Raw genomic sequence first — 13,733 nt, forward strand, 5'->3', positions numbered from 1 at the left:
TGGCCCTCTCTGAGCACAGAGATGCATTGCAGGCAGCTCTTGGGGACAAAATCCCATACCCTCCCTGGGTGAGTAGTTCTGGCAAGGTGAGAGCTGAAGGAGACCTTGCAAATCACGGATGGGAATCGTAACACCCAGGTCCTGCTCTTCATCTTAATGTAGTTCCTTGTGGACAGCTCATGACGAGCATGAGACAAACTGTCCCGAGAACTTGATAGGGGTTGAACTTTCAAGGCTGTGTTGGGCGCATAGATGCCCCCTAAGGAGCTGGGTATTAGCTCCTCAGCATTTTTATTTCAACTGCGTAAGGATCTTTTGATCTCCAGGCCTGCTCTGCCTGGAGGGCAGGGTTATAGTCCTGCCTGTGAATATTTACTTCGATAAAAGCACAGTGGGGTTTTGTCTCGGTTCCCTGGTCCCCTCTCAGGTCAGTGGGGAGCTGCCTGTGTTGTCCCAGGCTCTGCGATACCTCTGCAAAGGCCCCATCTGCTCTCTTGTGTTCTCTCTCTTAGACGTGAAACCTTCCAACGTGCTCATCAACAAGGAGGGACACGTGAAAATGTGCGACTTCGGGATCAGCGGCTACTTGGTGGACTCGGTCGCAAAGACCATGGACGCCGGCTGCAAACCGTACATGGCTGTAAGTGTGCTCGTGGGGAGCCGTCCAGCCTCGGCTCAAAGGCTTTCTCAAAAATCAGTCTGGATTCACCTCTGTCCTGAGATAGAAACCATTACAGAGTGCTCTGGGCTTCCTGATCCAGCAGGATCCTCCGAGGAGGGGATTACCCTCCCTGTGAGCCCTCCTGTTTGTGTTAATCCTGCAGCAGACTCTTCCTTTGCCACCTTTCCTTCCCAGACGGGTAAAAGCCTGGCTGGTGCTGGTTGTGGTGGTTGGACGGGCTGCTCTTCTTAGTTAGAAAACGCTGAGGCTTTTCTTGGCAGGATCATTTCATTCCATGCTCTCAAGTCAGTATGAATTTCCCTCTGCCACCCGTGGTGTGTGTGGGTAGCTTGTGCTCCTGGGGCAGGGACGGTACGAGTCACGCTCAGGAGCTGGAGGGGAGTGTTTGTGGGGTTTATGTGGAACAAGACGTGGCTTTCATCGGTGCTCGTAGATTTAACCTCAAACCCTGCCATCTCGGGGACATGACCCAGGGGAATCCACCCAGCCTGGGTTTTGGAGCCAGAGCTTTGCTGCGTGTGGTTTGCACTGGGAAGGTGAGACAGAGTTGTAATATCTTCCATTTTGCTCTTACAGCCGGAAAGAATAAATCCTGAGCTGAACCAGAAGGGCTACAACGTGAAGTCTGATGTCTGGAGTCTGGGGATCACAATGGTAAGGCAGCGGGTTGAGGCCAGGGGGTGGGATGGGGTCTGTGCTGGGGGGCTCCGACCCTGCTGCAGGCACTGGGGTCTGATGCTTTCACCCCTGGGTGGATGCCCACTAAATGGGGCTGAATTCTGAGCGTGACAGCTCAGGGCATGAGCAGATAACCCAGGGCACAGAGGGGTGGTGATGCCCTGTGCATGCAGGGCCACTGGGCTTTCGTGGGCATCCCCAAGCCTGGCTTTTAAAGCCACCTGCAAGGCTTTGCTTTGCAGTTCCCCACGTGCTGGCTGGCGAGGTGGTCAGCAGAGCTGGTTACAAGGAGCAGGGTTCTCTGTGGCTGGGTCGCAGCCTTCCCACGAGCACACCCCTCCCGTATTAGCAGTGCCTGGTAGGAGGATCACGATGAGTTCGCCTGCCTGCCTGGCAAGGGGTGATGTGCATGGCTTGCAGCAGTCCTGCCTCCGGGGTAGCTTGCAGCAGCCAACAGAAAGGGGAAATGCTTTGAGTTCCAAAATCGCAGCTGCACAGGACGGTGGATCTACCTCCTGCAAGAAATGGATCTCGCAGAAAACAGCTGAAGTCTTCTGGCACTGGAAGAAGGAAATCCCAGCTGTTGGCTTTAAGGGGATGCTGCCTGAGAACTCTTCTCTTGCTTTCCAGGAGACCGTCTCTCTGGGGCTAGAGTACTTTCACGAGTTTGTCTTGCACCCTCTTAGTCACAGTTTTGTTTTGGGCACTGCATCCAAGCATTTGGGTGTGCTGCACAGATCTTTTGACAAATACTCTTTCCCTGGCTGGTCTTGTCCAGGGTGCCAAACCCAAGCCCCCTCTTCTTGGTACCCCCGTGCCATGTGGAGCTGGGCTGGCTGGCCAGCTGTGAAGCAGGCTGGAAATGTAATCAGCTCCAGCTTTCCTCCGAGATGCAGGAAGCTGTGGGATGGGAGATTGTGTCAATGACGACATCTCTGAACCTTCCCAGTGCTGGATGGGAGAGGGGACCTTGCTGAAAGCCTGCCAGCCTGCAGCTGAAAGGAGCCCTGACCTGATTCCCTTTGATGTCTTCCTCCTGGGCTGGCTTCCTGTTTTTTTTTTTTTTTTTATTTCTGGAGGGGTGTGATTGATTTCAGACCGGCTGAATTTAGGGTCATGGAGGTGCAGGGCTAATCCAGGCCCTTCCGGGCTGCTGGCTTCATTCAGCTCTCCAGCAGCGGGAGCTGAGTTCCCCAGATGGGGGCCCCTGGCTCTGCTCCACATCCCTACACATTTCTCATCCCTCCCATCCCGTCCCACCCAGCCAGGCAGACCTGAAGGCTTTGCTGTCCATCTCCAGACAGGAGCTGGCCCTTGGCATGAGATGCTCAGGAGCTGTGAAGGACTTTTTCCTGCTGGAATGGGTGATGGAGCAGGGCTGACTTGTACCAGCGACCACCGGGTCGCTGAAGTGGTTTGGCAACAGTCTTCCTAAATTATGTTCTAGCACTTTTTTGGGGGGTTCATGGATTTTTTTGTGCTCATGCAGCACTAGCCTGAAGCCCAGAGGCCAGTTCATGGTGAGCAGAGCACTTCAGAAGCCAGTGCAGAAACGGTGCGCGCGCTGCTGCTATCTTTTAAAATAATCCCATTTTACATATCTTTGTCTGCTTCCTGTAAATGCATTAATTTGCTGAGCAGGCCTCAAAAGGAAGTATTTTTGGCCTCTGGGTTTTTGTATTTAAAAAAGAAAAAAAAAAAAGGTAGCATGACCCAAATCGAGAACTGTTTGTAAGGAAAGAGGTTTTTCGTTCTGAATCTGAGCTTGCTGCAGCCTCTGAGGCAGCAGGCTGTGTGGGGTGAAGGTGGCCCCAATGTCTCATGTCGGCCTGTCCCCGTCCCCAGATCGAGCTGGCCATTCTCCGCTTCCCGTACGAGTCTTGGGGCACCCCCTTCCAGCAGCTCAAGCAAGTGGTGGAGGAGCCGTCGCCCCAGCTGCCTGCCGACCGCTTCTCCAAGGAGTTTGTGGACTTCACGGCGCAGTGGTGAGTCTTCAGAAGGGTTTGTGGCTTCCCCTGGCCTGCCTGAAAGGGTCTGCAGGGGTTGGAGCAAGGCGTGGGGCTGGGTTTGTCTGGCTTTGGAGCCCGGTTCTCCCTTCCTCCCTGTACCAAGCTGGCATTCGGCCACGGCAGGAAGCGCAGCCCGAGCGGGTTTTGCTCTCGGCCTGACTCACCCCGGCTGCTGGAAGGTGCAGAGTTTCTCTTCCCCTTTTACTGTTGGCGCTGCTGAAATTTTGGTGGTTTCTGGCGAAGCGGCAATGAAACGAGAACAAACCAACCCCTGGCACCGTCTGGGTGCCTCGGGGTGAGAGCTGATCCGTGGTTTTGCGGGCACCACGGCTGGAGAGCTGCTCCCCTCGGGGTGTCCCCTGCTCCTGGCGTGCCCTGAGCCCCCTGGGGAGGTGCCAGGGCTCCAGCGAGTCTTGAGGTGCTCTGCCCAGCCTGCCGGCTGGTGAGAATCCTCTTCCCTCCTTCCCTGGTTTGGGGGCAAGAGCAAGGCTGCGTGCTGCTTGGCTTGTCCCCTCCGTGGCAAAACCCTCACTCATTTTTTTGCGGTTCCCTCCCTGGCTGCTCTGCAGGGCCGCGTGGTTCAGGGAGGGAGAGGAGCAGGAGCAGCCCACGAGAAGGGAGTCGTGGTGCTTGGGAAGTGGAGGTCCCATCCCATAGACCCCATGCAGAAGCGGGGGTGTGAGGGGAAGGAAAAGGGAAAAAAAAAGAGAGAAAAAAGATCCTACAGCCTTTCTCTTGTGTTTTTTCCTTCCAGCTTAAGGAAGAACCCTGCTGAGCGAATGAACTATTTAGAACTTATGGTAAGTGCGGAGCTGTTTCTGCTGGCCTTTGTCTCACTTCTGAAACATTTTGGGATAAAGGGCCCTAGCAAAACGGGGCAGCAAGACATGGGGGTGATTTTCAGGTGCATAGTGGGGTGGGTGTAGCTAAGATGGAAGGGCGTGCTGAATTCAGGGGTGTTAAGGTCAGGTTTCTAGGTGTTTTCTCCCTCTCTCCTATCTGCTCTTGGTGGCTTTAGGCAAACAACCTCAAACGATGGTAGGACAGCTGCCTGGGTGGGGTTAAACCCAGAAATGCCAAACCTGGAAGTGTTAAGCTTTGAGCTGAAGGATGGTGTCCACAGGAGCCTGGAGAGGGCACTGGCGTCCCCCTGGCCAGCTGTGTGACATCCCCCGGGGCTGCGTTTGGGCTGGTCTGTCCTGGGATGTGACTGATGCCGTCTTGGTTCTTGTCGGCAGGAACACCCCTTCTTTACCTTGCACGACACCAAAGAGACTGACATGGCCTCCTTCGTGACAGAGATCCTCGGGGAAGACTCCTAACTCAAAGCTCACGGCTTCCTGCAGTCCCCTCCACCCGGCATCCCTGCAGCACAGCCGACGAGGATTCGAGTCAGTGGTGGTTTGCACAGATCACATTTCCCCAACCCACGGGCGTCTCCGGACCTGGCCGCCCTTGCAGTCTCTTTTCTCTTTGCCCCATAACTGAAATCCCCCAGGAGGAGCCTTCTGAAGCCGACACCTTCCCGACTAAGCCACCACAACCGAAGGCTCGGGAGCTTCCCGCGGGTGCCAGGCACGTCCCCCACCAGGAGGGGATGGTGCCCACGGTACCCGAGCGGGGCCGGGCATCGGCTGTCATCACTCCTGACACAACAGGCACAGAGTCTTTACCTTTCTTCCCCTTTGCTGACTGGGGAGGGCAGAGAGAGAACATTCTGCTGTGCTTTCCCACTCCTCGTCTGCGCTGCCCGAAGCCCCTTCCCCAAACTGTGTCCCTTCTGTGCCTGGCTCTCTGCCCCCAGGCTCCTGGGCAACTTTTTAGGAGGCTCCAGAGCTCCCTGGGTACACCGCTGTTCCCACAAGAAGCCGTTTCAATGCCTGGTTCGACCTTTCAGTGCAGCACCAGACCTGGCATCCCCTTCCCACCCCCTCACCGACTCCATACAGCGGTCCCTTGAAGGTGGAGGGGGAAACATTTTTGGATGAGCCCACCTCAGCGCAAGTGGCAACCCGCGCTTCCCGCAGCACCTCGCCCAGCACACGGTGCTCTGTGTCCCGAGGGGCCGGGGTGGACGAGTGGGTCCTTGGTGGCTGCCTCCAGCCTCCCCTCCAGCCTCAGGTTTGGAGGACGCGGGGAGAGCAGGCATCCACCGCCTCCCGCAGCCGGTGCCTCTGCCTTCCCCAGCTCCTCGGCCGGAGAGTACGCTGCTCCATCTCCCTTCCCAGCCCGGGCTCGTGTAAGACCTCGCACTGTGACACCCCTCGTTTCGGAGGCCCTGCTGGCACCCTTGCGTCCCGAGCTGCCTTCGAGCCCCGCGGCTGCCCGCTGAGATGGCAGCCAAAACCGAAAACCCAACGACTTGCACGGGGGCTGCTGACAGTTGTACATTTTCCGTCTATATATAATGGACTTCGTAACGTGTTTCCTAGTTTTAATCTAACTTGCTATAAATTAAAAAGCCCTTCTGTGGGGGAGGAGGGAGGAGCGGTTTCTTTTCCGCTAGCAAATCCACTGTGAAAACCTGATGTGTTTCCCTGCTCCCCCAGCCTCAGCACTCTGCGAGGAGTTACGGGAGCAAAAGGGATTTCTGTCTTCTACTGTACGTGGTCACAGGACAAACGCACCGGCTGTGGATTTATTTTTTTGATAGATTGAGTTTTCAGAGGGATTTTTTCCTTTTCTAATATATATTTGTGTGGGTGTATGTGCGCGTGCTCTATATATTATATATTTTTTAAAATCAACGATGAATGTGTGAATGTCTGTGTGGCTAGCAGTTTTGGTGAAATGGCTAGCAATTTTCTGGCTAAATTTGGGGTGGTGGGGAAGACTCCTAAAAGAGACCCTGGCCTAAGATTTTTTTTTTCTTCTTTTTTTTAAAGAAATGCATCTATTTTTTAAGTGAATCTTTTACAAACACTTTTTCCTGAAATCCCTGCCCTGGAGGTCTGGATTTTAGGGTGCATTTCCCTCCTGTTCGGGGTCCTCCACCTGCTGAAAGGCTTTTCCCCAGGGTCTGATCCCTCTCCCTGGGCGGACAAGCCCTGAAAAAAGCATCAGAGGTGTTGAGATGGACAAACCCTGTTCAGCTTTGGGCTGACCCCGACCCCCACCCCACCTCTTTGTGTAATATACGCTGATTGATGTTCTCCACGCCCCCCCCTCGGTCCCACTCTGCAAACCACCCGGCACTCGCTGAGCGCACCGATACCGGCTTGGTAGGACAGCTTTGCAGCTTCTGTACAAATTTGTACAATTGTAATTTTTTTTTCATAGTTGTTTACTTTGGATTGTTTTTGTTTGGACGTTGAGCTTTTGTTTTCCCCTTTCTCCTTGTTTTGAACCCTTTCCCCTTTCCTTACCTCACCCTTGTTTTGGTGCTTGGGGGAATGGCGATTGTTTGTTTGTTTTTTTTTTTTTTTTTGCATGTTTTTATTTTTGGCTGCCTTTCTCCTCTTGGACACAACCCTGACTCCTGTGTTTTGGGGAAGGGGAACCTCTGCCCTTACAGATACTGGGCGATGCCTGCGGGGTGGGCTTGGGACCCTGCCGATGAAGCCAGGCGCTGCGGAAGAGGCGAACGCAGCAGCTCCACATCCCTCGGCTGGGGCTGGGTGCCACCAGCTTGGCTTTAAGGTGGGAGAGTTTTTTTTTTGACCACAGCAAAAGCCCCTCCAGCCCTGTATGTCTGAGAACGGTCTGTACCCATCCAACCCCATCCTTTTCAATAAAATCACCCCTCAAACCAGCTCCTTGTCCCTCCTTTTATCGTTGGGGCATCCCCATCTCTCCAGCCGCCGGGGATGGGTGGGCGCAGCCCAGGACACCAGAGGGGGGTGATGGCACCGGGTTGCTTTTCCCCTGGCCCTTTTTAGGGCTGGAGCAGGCACCGGGACCGGGGGCACCGTCCCCGGGCCGCCGCGAGGGGGAGGCAGCGGCCAGCGGCCGCCCGTGGGCTCCCGTGGGGCCGCGCCTCGCGTGGCCGCGGCGCAATGGGACGGGGAAAAGGGGTAACAGGGGGGGCTTCGTCCCGAAATATTTGCCCTATGAGCTCTCCCCCACCGTGGCACGGACCCGGGCAGGATGAGGCCAGGGGCAGCGGGGACATGGGGATGTGCTGGGAGGGGGGTGCCTGGGGTGCAGTGACCCCAAATAATGGCACGGGGAGGGGGCGCAGGGGGCTTCGCCGTCTGTGGGGCCAAGCTCGAGGGCTCTTGTTTCAATTAATAACTTAATAACTACAGTGAGACCCATTAAAAATGTATCCGTGCCTCCGAGGAGAGAACTTGAGCAGAAACGGAAAATCCATCACTTTGAGCTCTCTTATTAGGAGAAGGTTTTTTTGTCCCCCCCCCCCCCCCCCCCCCCCCCCCCCGCCCCATTTGTCTCAAACACCAGCAAAAAGGTGATTTCTGCCCGCTTGCTTCCCCAGGGGTACGCCAGAGGTGCCAAGTGGGACAAGGCCTTGCCACAGAGAAAGGAAAACTCATCGCCCCCAGCCCGAGGCGAGAACGGTGGCACCAGCGGGGCTGGATGGGGGCACGGCATCCCCAAACGGGCTCCCCCAGTGTGCTGGGGGCACCCTCGCTGGTCATACTGGGAGCTGGTGGGGCTCCTGGGAGCTTGAGCTCACGCTGTTCCTGAAGAGAGTTTGCGGGGGAGGCTGGCTGATAGCAATTAGCAGGGGGTGTGATGATGTGGGCAGCTTTCTGGGGCTGCGGGTTATTTATTTTGCTTAATTTTTCTTCCTTTTTACCCGAAGGCGGCTGAGGCTGGATTTAGGGCGGGTTTCTTTTTGCTTCGGTTGGCCCAACGAGACCTCCGCAGTATGGAGTGGCCTTTCCAGGCCCAGCCAGGCTGCCGGGAGGCCTGAAAATCATTTCGGGAGCACCTGGAGTGACCGGGGCAGCCCATCAGAGGGGGAAGGGGTTTAAGTGAGGGGCAGCGGGGTGGGGAAGGGCCTTGCTGCCTGTGGGGAGCTGCAGCAGGCGCATCTCCCGGCTCTTCTCTTCAAGCAGAAGGTGGGTGCCGTGCTTTGGGGTGAGGAGAGCCCAGGCTCTGGTTTAACCATGGGCATCCAGGTGCTTCGGTGCCCTTCCTGATGACTGTCCGTCCCTAGGGGTGAGTTTCCAAGTTTTGCTCTGCTTTTACCACTGGTTTGGGTAATCTCCGAGCCCTTTCTGCCTGTCCTAGCAGCCCGGTTTGCAAATCCAGCACTGGGGCCAGTGGCAGCTTCCCCCATGGGTGGGGTGCTGGAAAACCAAGGTAACCCCGTGCTACCTTACACAGGACCCCGAAATGAAGGAGCAGAAGAGGTTGGGTGAAAGCTCCTGGCTTGCCCAGCGGGTGCAGCCCTCCCTTGCCTTCACATCCCTGCTGCTTTTTCAGAGGTGGCAAAGCTGGCGGGGAAGCACGGGGGCGAGCGAAGGAAACCTTCACGGTGCAAAGCCTGAAAATATCGCAGGTCGGGGAGGCGCTGGGGTCCCCACGGGGGTCACCTCCCGCGTGGGAGCCCCGGGGCTCCAGCAGGTTTGCCAGGAGGCTCCCCAGCCCCACGCGTGGTGGCCCGGGCCCGTCGCAGGCTGCGTTAACCTTTCCCAAAATACCGAGGGTGCCGGAGCAGGCGGCTGATTTCCAGACGCTGCAGGCACGTGGGAAGAGGGCTGCGGAGGAGCCTGGCGAGCCGGGGTGGCTTTTGCACTTGATTTGCATCTTGGAGCTGCTCGGGGTGTGGGAGATGGGAACGTCGATGAACCGAAGCGGTTACCTCGATATCAGCTTTGCTTTCCTGGGTGCGCTCCCAGCTCAGGGACACTGGTGTCACTTCCAGAGTGATGCACTCCTGGAAGCCAAGATTTCAGAAATGCTCGCCTACAGCGCAGGGTTTGAGACAAAAGCTCTAGCTTGGGTTTGAAGCTACCCCAAAACATGCATTGCATGCAGTGCGTGGAGGAGCGAGGCGATCTCTCGGTGTTCCCGGGGTCATGCTGACCCCCTGCAAACGCCCTGCAGAGCATCGCCGCCTGCAGCAGTCCCACAGGGCCTCGGTGATGAGCAGCTGATGAATGAGCCGGGGGTACCCCACGCTGCGACTGTGCGATGGAAAACGTGCCAGGAAAAAGGAAGATGGCTTTAAAATGGCAGTAATAGAAGCTCTTCCCTGGCTTTATTCAGGTCGCACTACCCCACCACGCCAGGAGCCCAGCGAGCCTTCTCTGCGTGCACCAGAGGAGCCCAGACCCCACTTGGGGACAGGCAAGGGACAGTGTCCAGCGCTACCCTTGGCACCGAGCATCTTAGCGGGTGTCTGTGCTCCCCGAGACCAGTTGGCAGCAGGATGCGCCCTTTGCCATCCTCCTGCCTCGCCCTGCGTTTCTTTAATTAAAGCTTTCGGAATGATCTTCCCCTTTATTCCCCCAAATCTTGTCCTTAATTAAAATCCCAATCTGGGCCAGCGGGAAGCAGCTGTTGCCTCTTTGCTGCGTGCGTGTGTGCGCGCTGTGAGCCGCTAACCCGGCTGCTGGCCGTGTGGGGACAAGACGGGGGACAGCACGGGGACCCCGCGGGGAGGCAGGGAACACCACTGTCAGCTGTCCTGCTTGGCTCCTCTGGCCCCCCGAGGGATGCAGGCTCCCAGGTGGGTGCAGGACCCCCAGGGAGAGACGAGACGCCCCATGGACACCCTGCGGAGGTGGTGCTGAGCGGAGATGGCCAGGAGGATCGCCCTCATTTTGCCAGCAGGAGCTGAAATCATCCCAGGCACCGGCCTCCCAAAACTGTCACTGTGGGTTTGCTGAGCTCCTGGCCTGGAGGAGGGCTGGAAGATGCTGGTGGATGAAGATGAAGATGGAAACGGGGTCTGGGAGTGTTCCTTGAGCTCGGAATGTCACCGGGGCTCCGTGATGCGTCCAGATGGGGTCAGCTTTCTCGTTCCTCTTTTTTTTTGATGCTCCCACTTGCTCATTCAGAGGAAGCACACTAGGAGCCAGCTGCAGCACTGTGGGATCGCAATCCAGCCCTGGCACCTCACAGGGGCTGGGACAGCCCTGCCACCCGCTGTTCCCAGCCCTCACAAGGGGAGCACAGCCTCAGGAGGTGAATTCCCCACTCCCCTCCTGCCTGGGGCCGGTGCTGCTGCAGCCATCCATCATCGGAGCAATTGGGACGCCTTGGGGACAATTAGTGAACTGGCAGTGTTAACTTCATCAGGCGATATGTCTTTTTTAATGAAACTCGTGGAAAAAAAAAAAAAGTGCTGACAACAGATGTATTATTTCACCTCCAATTTACCGGTGCATGCATTTTTCATTCATGGAAGCTTCTGATATGCAGATGTATTCAGGGCAGAGCAGGTTCAGCACTTGAGGGATCAATTCTGGTGGCACACTTGGGAGAAAGGCACTTGGCTGAGCGCATGGCTGTTCCCAAAGCAAACCCCAAATGCTGTGCCCAGGACGGGCTGAAAAGCTGATCATCTTTTCCCAGACCATTGTGGCCGCATCGAGGTGGCTTCTCCAGGAGACCCTCCTTCCCTCTCTCGGTGGGCTCTGGCTCCCTGGTCACCACCATTCCCCCTTGAACCTCAAGGCCAAAGCCAGGTGACTCCAAGTGGTCTGAGTTTGGCCTCCAGATGTGTCTGAAGCTCCTCTCCCCCCGTGTGCTGCACGTTTCTCGCTGTGCTGGGGGGAGCCAAACTCCCGAAGCCAGCTGGAGTTTCAGCTCCGTGCACCGATGAAAAATATCTGAGGTCTTTTTCCCTCTCATTAGGAATGGAAGAAGGGCGTCTTCTCTCTTCTGGGTACTATGCAACCAGCATCAATTATTTAGGCCAGCATCTCTCTGACAAATTTTTTTATGTGGGGAGATTAAATCCAATTTTTTAATATAATAACAAAAGCAATCTCTCTCTCACAAGTCCTCATATTTCATGCAGAAAAGAGGTCCCAGGCATCCATTTCTGTATTGATCAGCAAATAGGTCCTTGTATAGATTTAGTTCACCTAACCTTGTTTAATTTTGGATTCATTGATTCAATGCAAAGATCTAGATGAAAAGCAAGTGGGCTGTTTCCAGTGCTGGTGATGCTATTTTTAAATAAATCTAGTGCACGCTAAAATAAATATGCAAAGCATCTTATAAGTCCGTATACGGGTGGGGAAGAGGAGACCAGATGTACTAAAATATTTAACAAACTTTTTCTTGACTTCTCAAACCACGTGTTTGGTTTAGTAAGCACTGGTGATGTTTAACCTGCTATAACTTGCTCTGCCCCGCTGCCCGTGCCCGATGCGAGCGGGTCCGTGGGAGCCTGGCGGAGCAGCGGTGACATCGGTGCCGCATTGAAATGCAAAGCTCATTAACCGCGTCTGGGATTTTTGGTTTGTTTGTTTCTTTTTTGTTTTCACGTTCCTTACAAGAGCAGGAGATGAAATACCCATCTACAATTCTCTTTCATCTCCAGGCATGTTTTTTTTTTTTTCTCCTACCGTTGCTCGGATGACAAAGTTTCTCCTTCAGATTTTTATTTGATTTCAGAAGATGAGAAAGAATTAAAAGCGTCTCAGGGCAGGCTGGGATCACGTTACCCTACCCGGGACCCTGCAGAAGGGGAGCACATGAACTGCCAGCGATGCCTGGCCCCAGGGGCAGTTGTTCACCCGTTTCCATCACCGGTAGATGACTACGCCACAGAGCTCAGCCCGCTGTCCTGGGGAGCAGCGTCCCGCTCAGGCGTACGTGCCTGTCTCCTCGAAACCCTCGCCTTTCGATCCAATCAAAGCTAATTGAGTTGTGGTTTTGATCACATCTGATGCTGATAATCAGATTCCCTTGGGTGACACAAAGATGGGGCTGGCGGAGGTGGGAGCGAGCTGGGGGCTCGCACACCAGTGCTGGTGCTGCTTGGTCTCTACAAGACACTGGAGAAGCTACACGGGAACCTGGCTCCATCTTTCGGGGCTGGCCAAATTTAGTGCATGTCTCAGTAGGAACTTAACTAAGTGGGCTGGGCTGGTTTTGGTCAAAAAAAAGCCAATTTGCAAAACCCCGATGTGGCTCCATCTTGCTGAAGCCTGATGGGAGCACTCCCAGCACTGTGGCACTCATCAGGTTGGGGGGAAAATCAATACTCCACCCTGACCCAGGCTTCTGGACCAGAAAGTGGTGAGCTGAGGATGTGCAGGTGGGCAGGCTTCCAGGCAGCATCAGTGGTCTCCGCAGCAAATTCCTTCCCATCTGGTGATACCCAACCCACAAAAATTTGGGTGATTTTTTTTTTTTTTGCCTTTGATGAAACCAGCACTCAGATCTCTTGTTTCCACTGACTCATCCTTATCAACATTTCATGTGAGGGGCTCGGGAGGAATGTTCAACGCAGTCGACTCTACCTGAAGTCTCAGGAAAGGACTTTAACCGAGTACCCAGCTCCTGAGCATCCAGGTTGTCCCAAAGGACTCCTGTTTATGTAATCCTCGGGAGCAGTTTGCTAATCGTTGTGCTGATATGTGGCAGCTCTGTGTGGTTCCCAGGGAGGGCTGGAGATGCAGCTCTCGAGTGAGGAATACTCAGCTATTCTCTGTGTGAATAACGGAGACTTTGAGGAACAGGGGAATAGCGAAATACAAAGGGAACGGGAGAAAGGAGTTGTGCTTCTGCAGGGCTTGGTGGCCCTGAGGCACTCGCTCCCCTCTTGTAGCTCAGCAGGGATCTGTGCTGTCAAGGAGCAGGTCTGTCTGTCCGAAGGGCTGGGGGAATGCTCTTCTCCCTTGAATTCATCTGACGTCTTTTTTATTTTTATTTTTTCTTTTAATCTCACTTTGTATCTAAGGCCCTGGACGGACACTCAGGATTGCTAGTTTCAAAAGCTTTCAGTTACTTTTTTTCTTTTTATTGCTGATTGTTTCCTTTTTCCTTTTATATCTTATTTTCATAACTTACTCCTTGAGGAGTGCCAAAATACTGGAATCACAGAAAGCAAAACCAAGAAGCCCTGGGTTTTCGTGTGGCTGCAGTCAGGGGATTTCAGGTTGCAGTGGATTTCCACTTGAAGGCAATCCGGCCTGCTCTCTGTTTTCCAGTTTCTGACACTAATTGAGGGTGCCATCTCTTCTCTGTGGGTTTGCAACTGTGGTTTAATACATCTAATCTCCTTGAATGTGCTTGCTTGTGTTAATTACACCAACACTTGTCAACAGCAATTCTGCCACTTTGGTTGTCTTTTTTTTTTTTTTTCTAAACATTTTCGTTTTCCTGGTCAATCTTTAACACCTGATTGCTCTGCCTTCAGCCATCCCCTGTGGCAGGATCCAGCTCTGAGCCGGCAGAACAGCCTCAGGAAGGATCCTGCTGCACCCAGGATGGCT

General features: G+C 54.6%; 1 protein-coding gene across 2 annotated transcripts in view; it reads left to right on the plus strand.

Annotated features, from left to right (window-relative positions):
• The window catches only part of MAP2K3 (mitogen-activated protein kinase kinase 3), a 28,352-nt gene extending 21,232 nt beyond the window's left edge, over positions 1 to 7,120 (plus strand). For both annotated transcript variants that reach the window (XM_035563531.2, XM_035563532.2), the window contains exons 9-13: positions 513 to 640; positions 1,259 to 1,336; positions 3,206 to 3,345; positions 4,124 to 4,169; positions 4,608 to 7,120. In XM_035563531.2, the coding sequence (XP_035419424.1) occupies positions 513 to 640; positions 1,259 to 1,336; positions 3,206 to 3,345; positions 4,124 to 4,169; positions 4,608 to 4,691 (476 nt within the window). In that variant the 3' untranslated portion in view covers positions 4,692 to 7,120. The remainder of the gene's footprint in view (positions 1 to 512; positions 641 to 1,258; positions 1,337 to 3,205; positions 3,346 to 4,123; positions 4,170 to 4,607) is intronic.
• Positions 7,121 to 13,733: the final 6,613 nt, after the last annotated feature.

Source organism: Cygnus atratus, chromosome 15, assembly GCF_013377495.2.
Source record: "Cygnus atratus isolate AKBS03 ecotype Queensland, Australia chromosome 15, CAtr_DNAZoo_HiC_assembly, whole genome shotgun sequence".
Taxonomy (NCBI): Eukaryota; Metazoa; Chordata; class Aves; order Anseriformes; family Anatidae; genus Cygnus; species Cygnus atratus.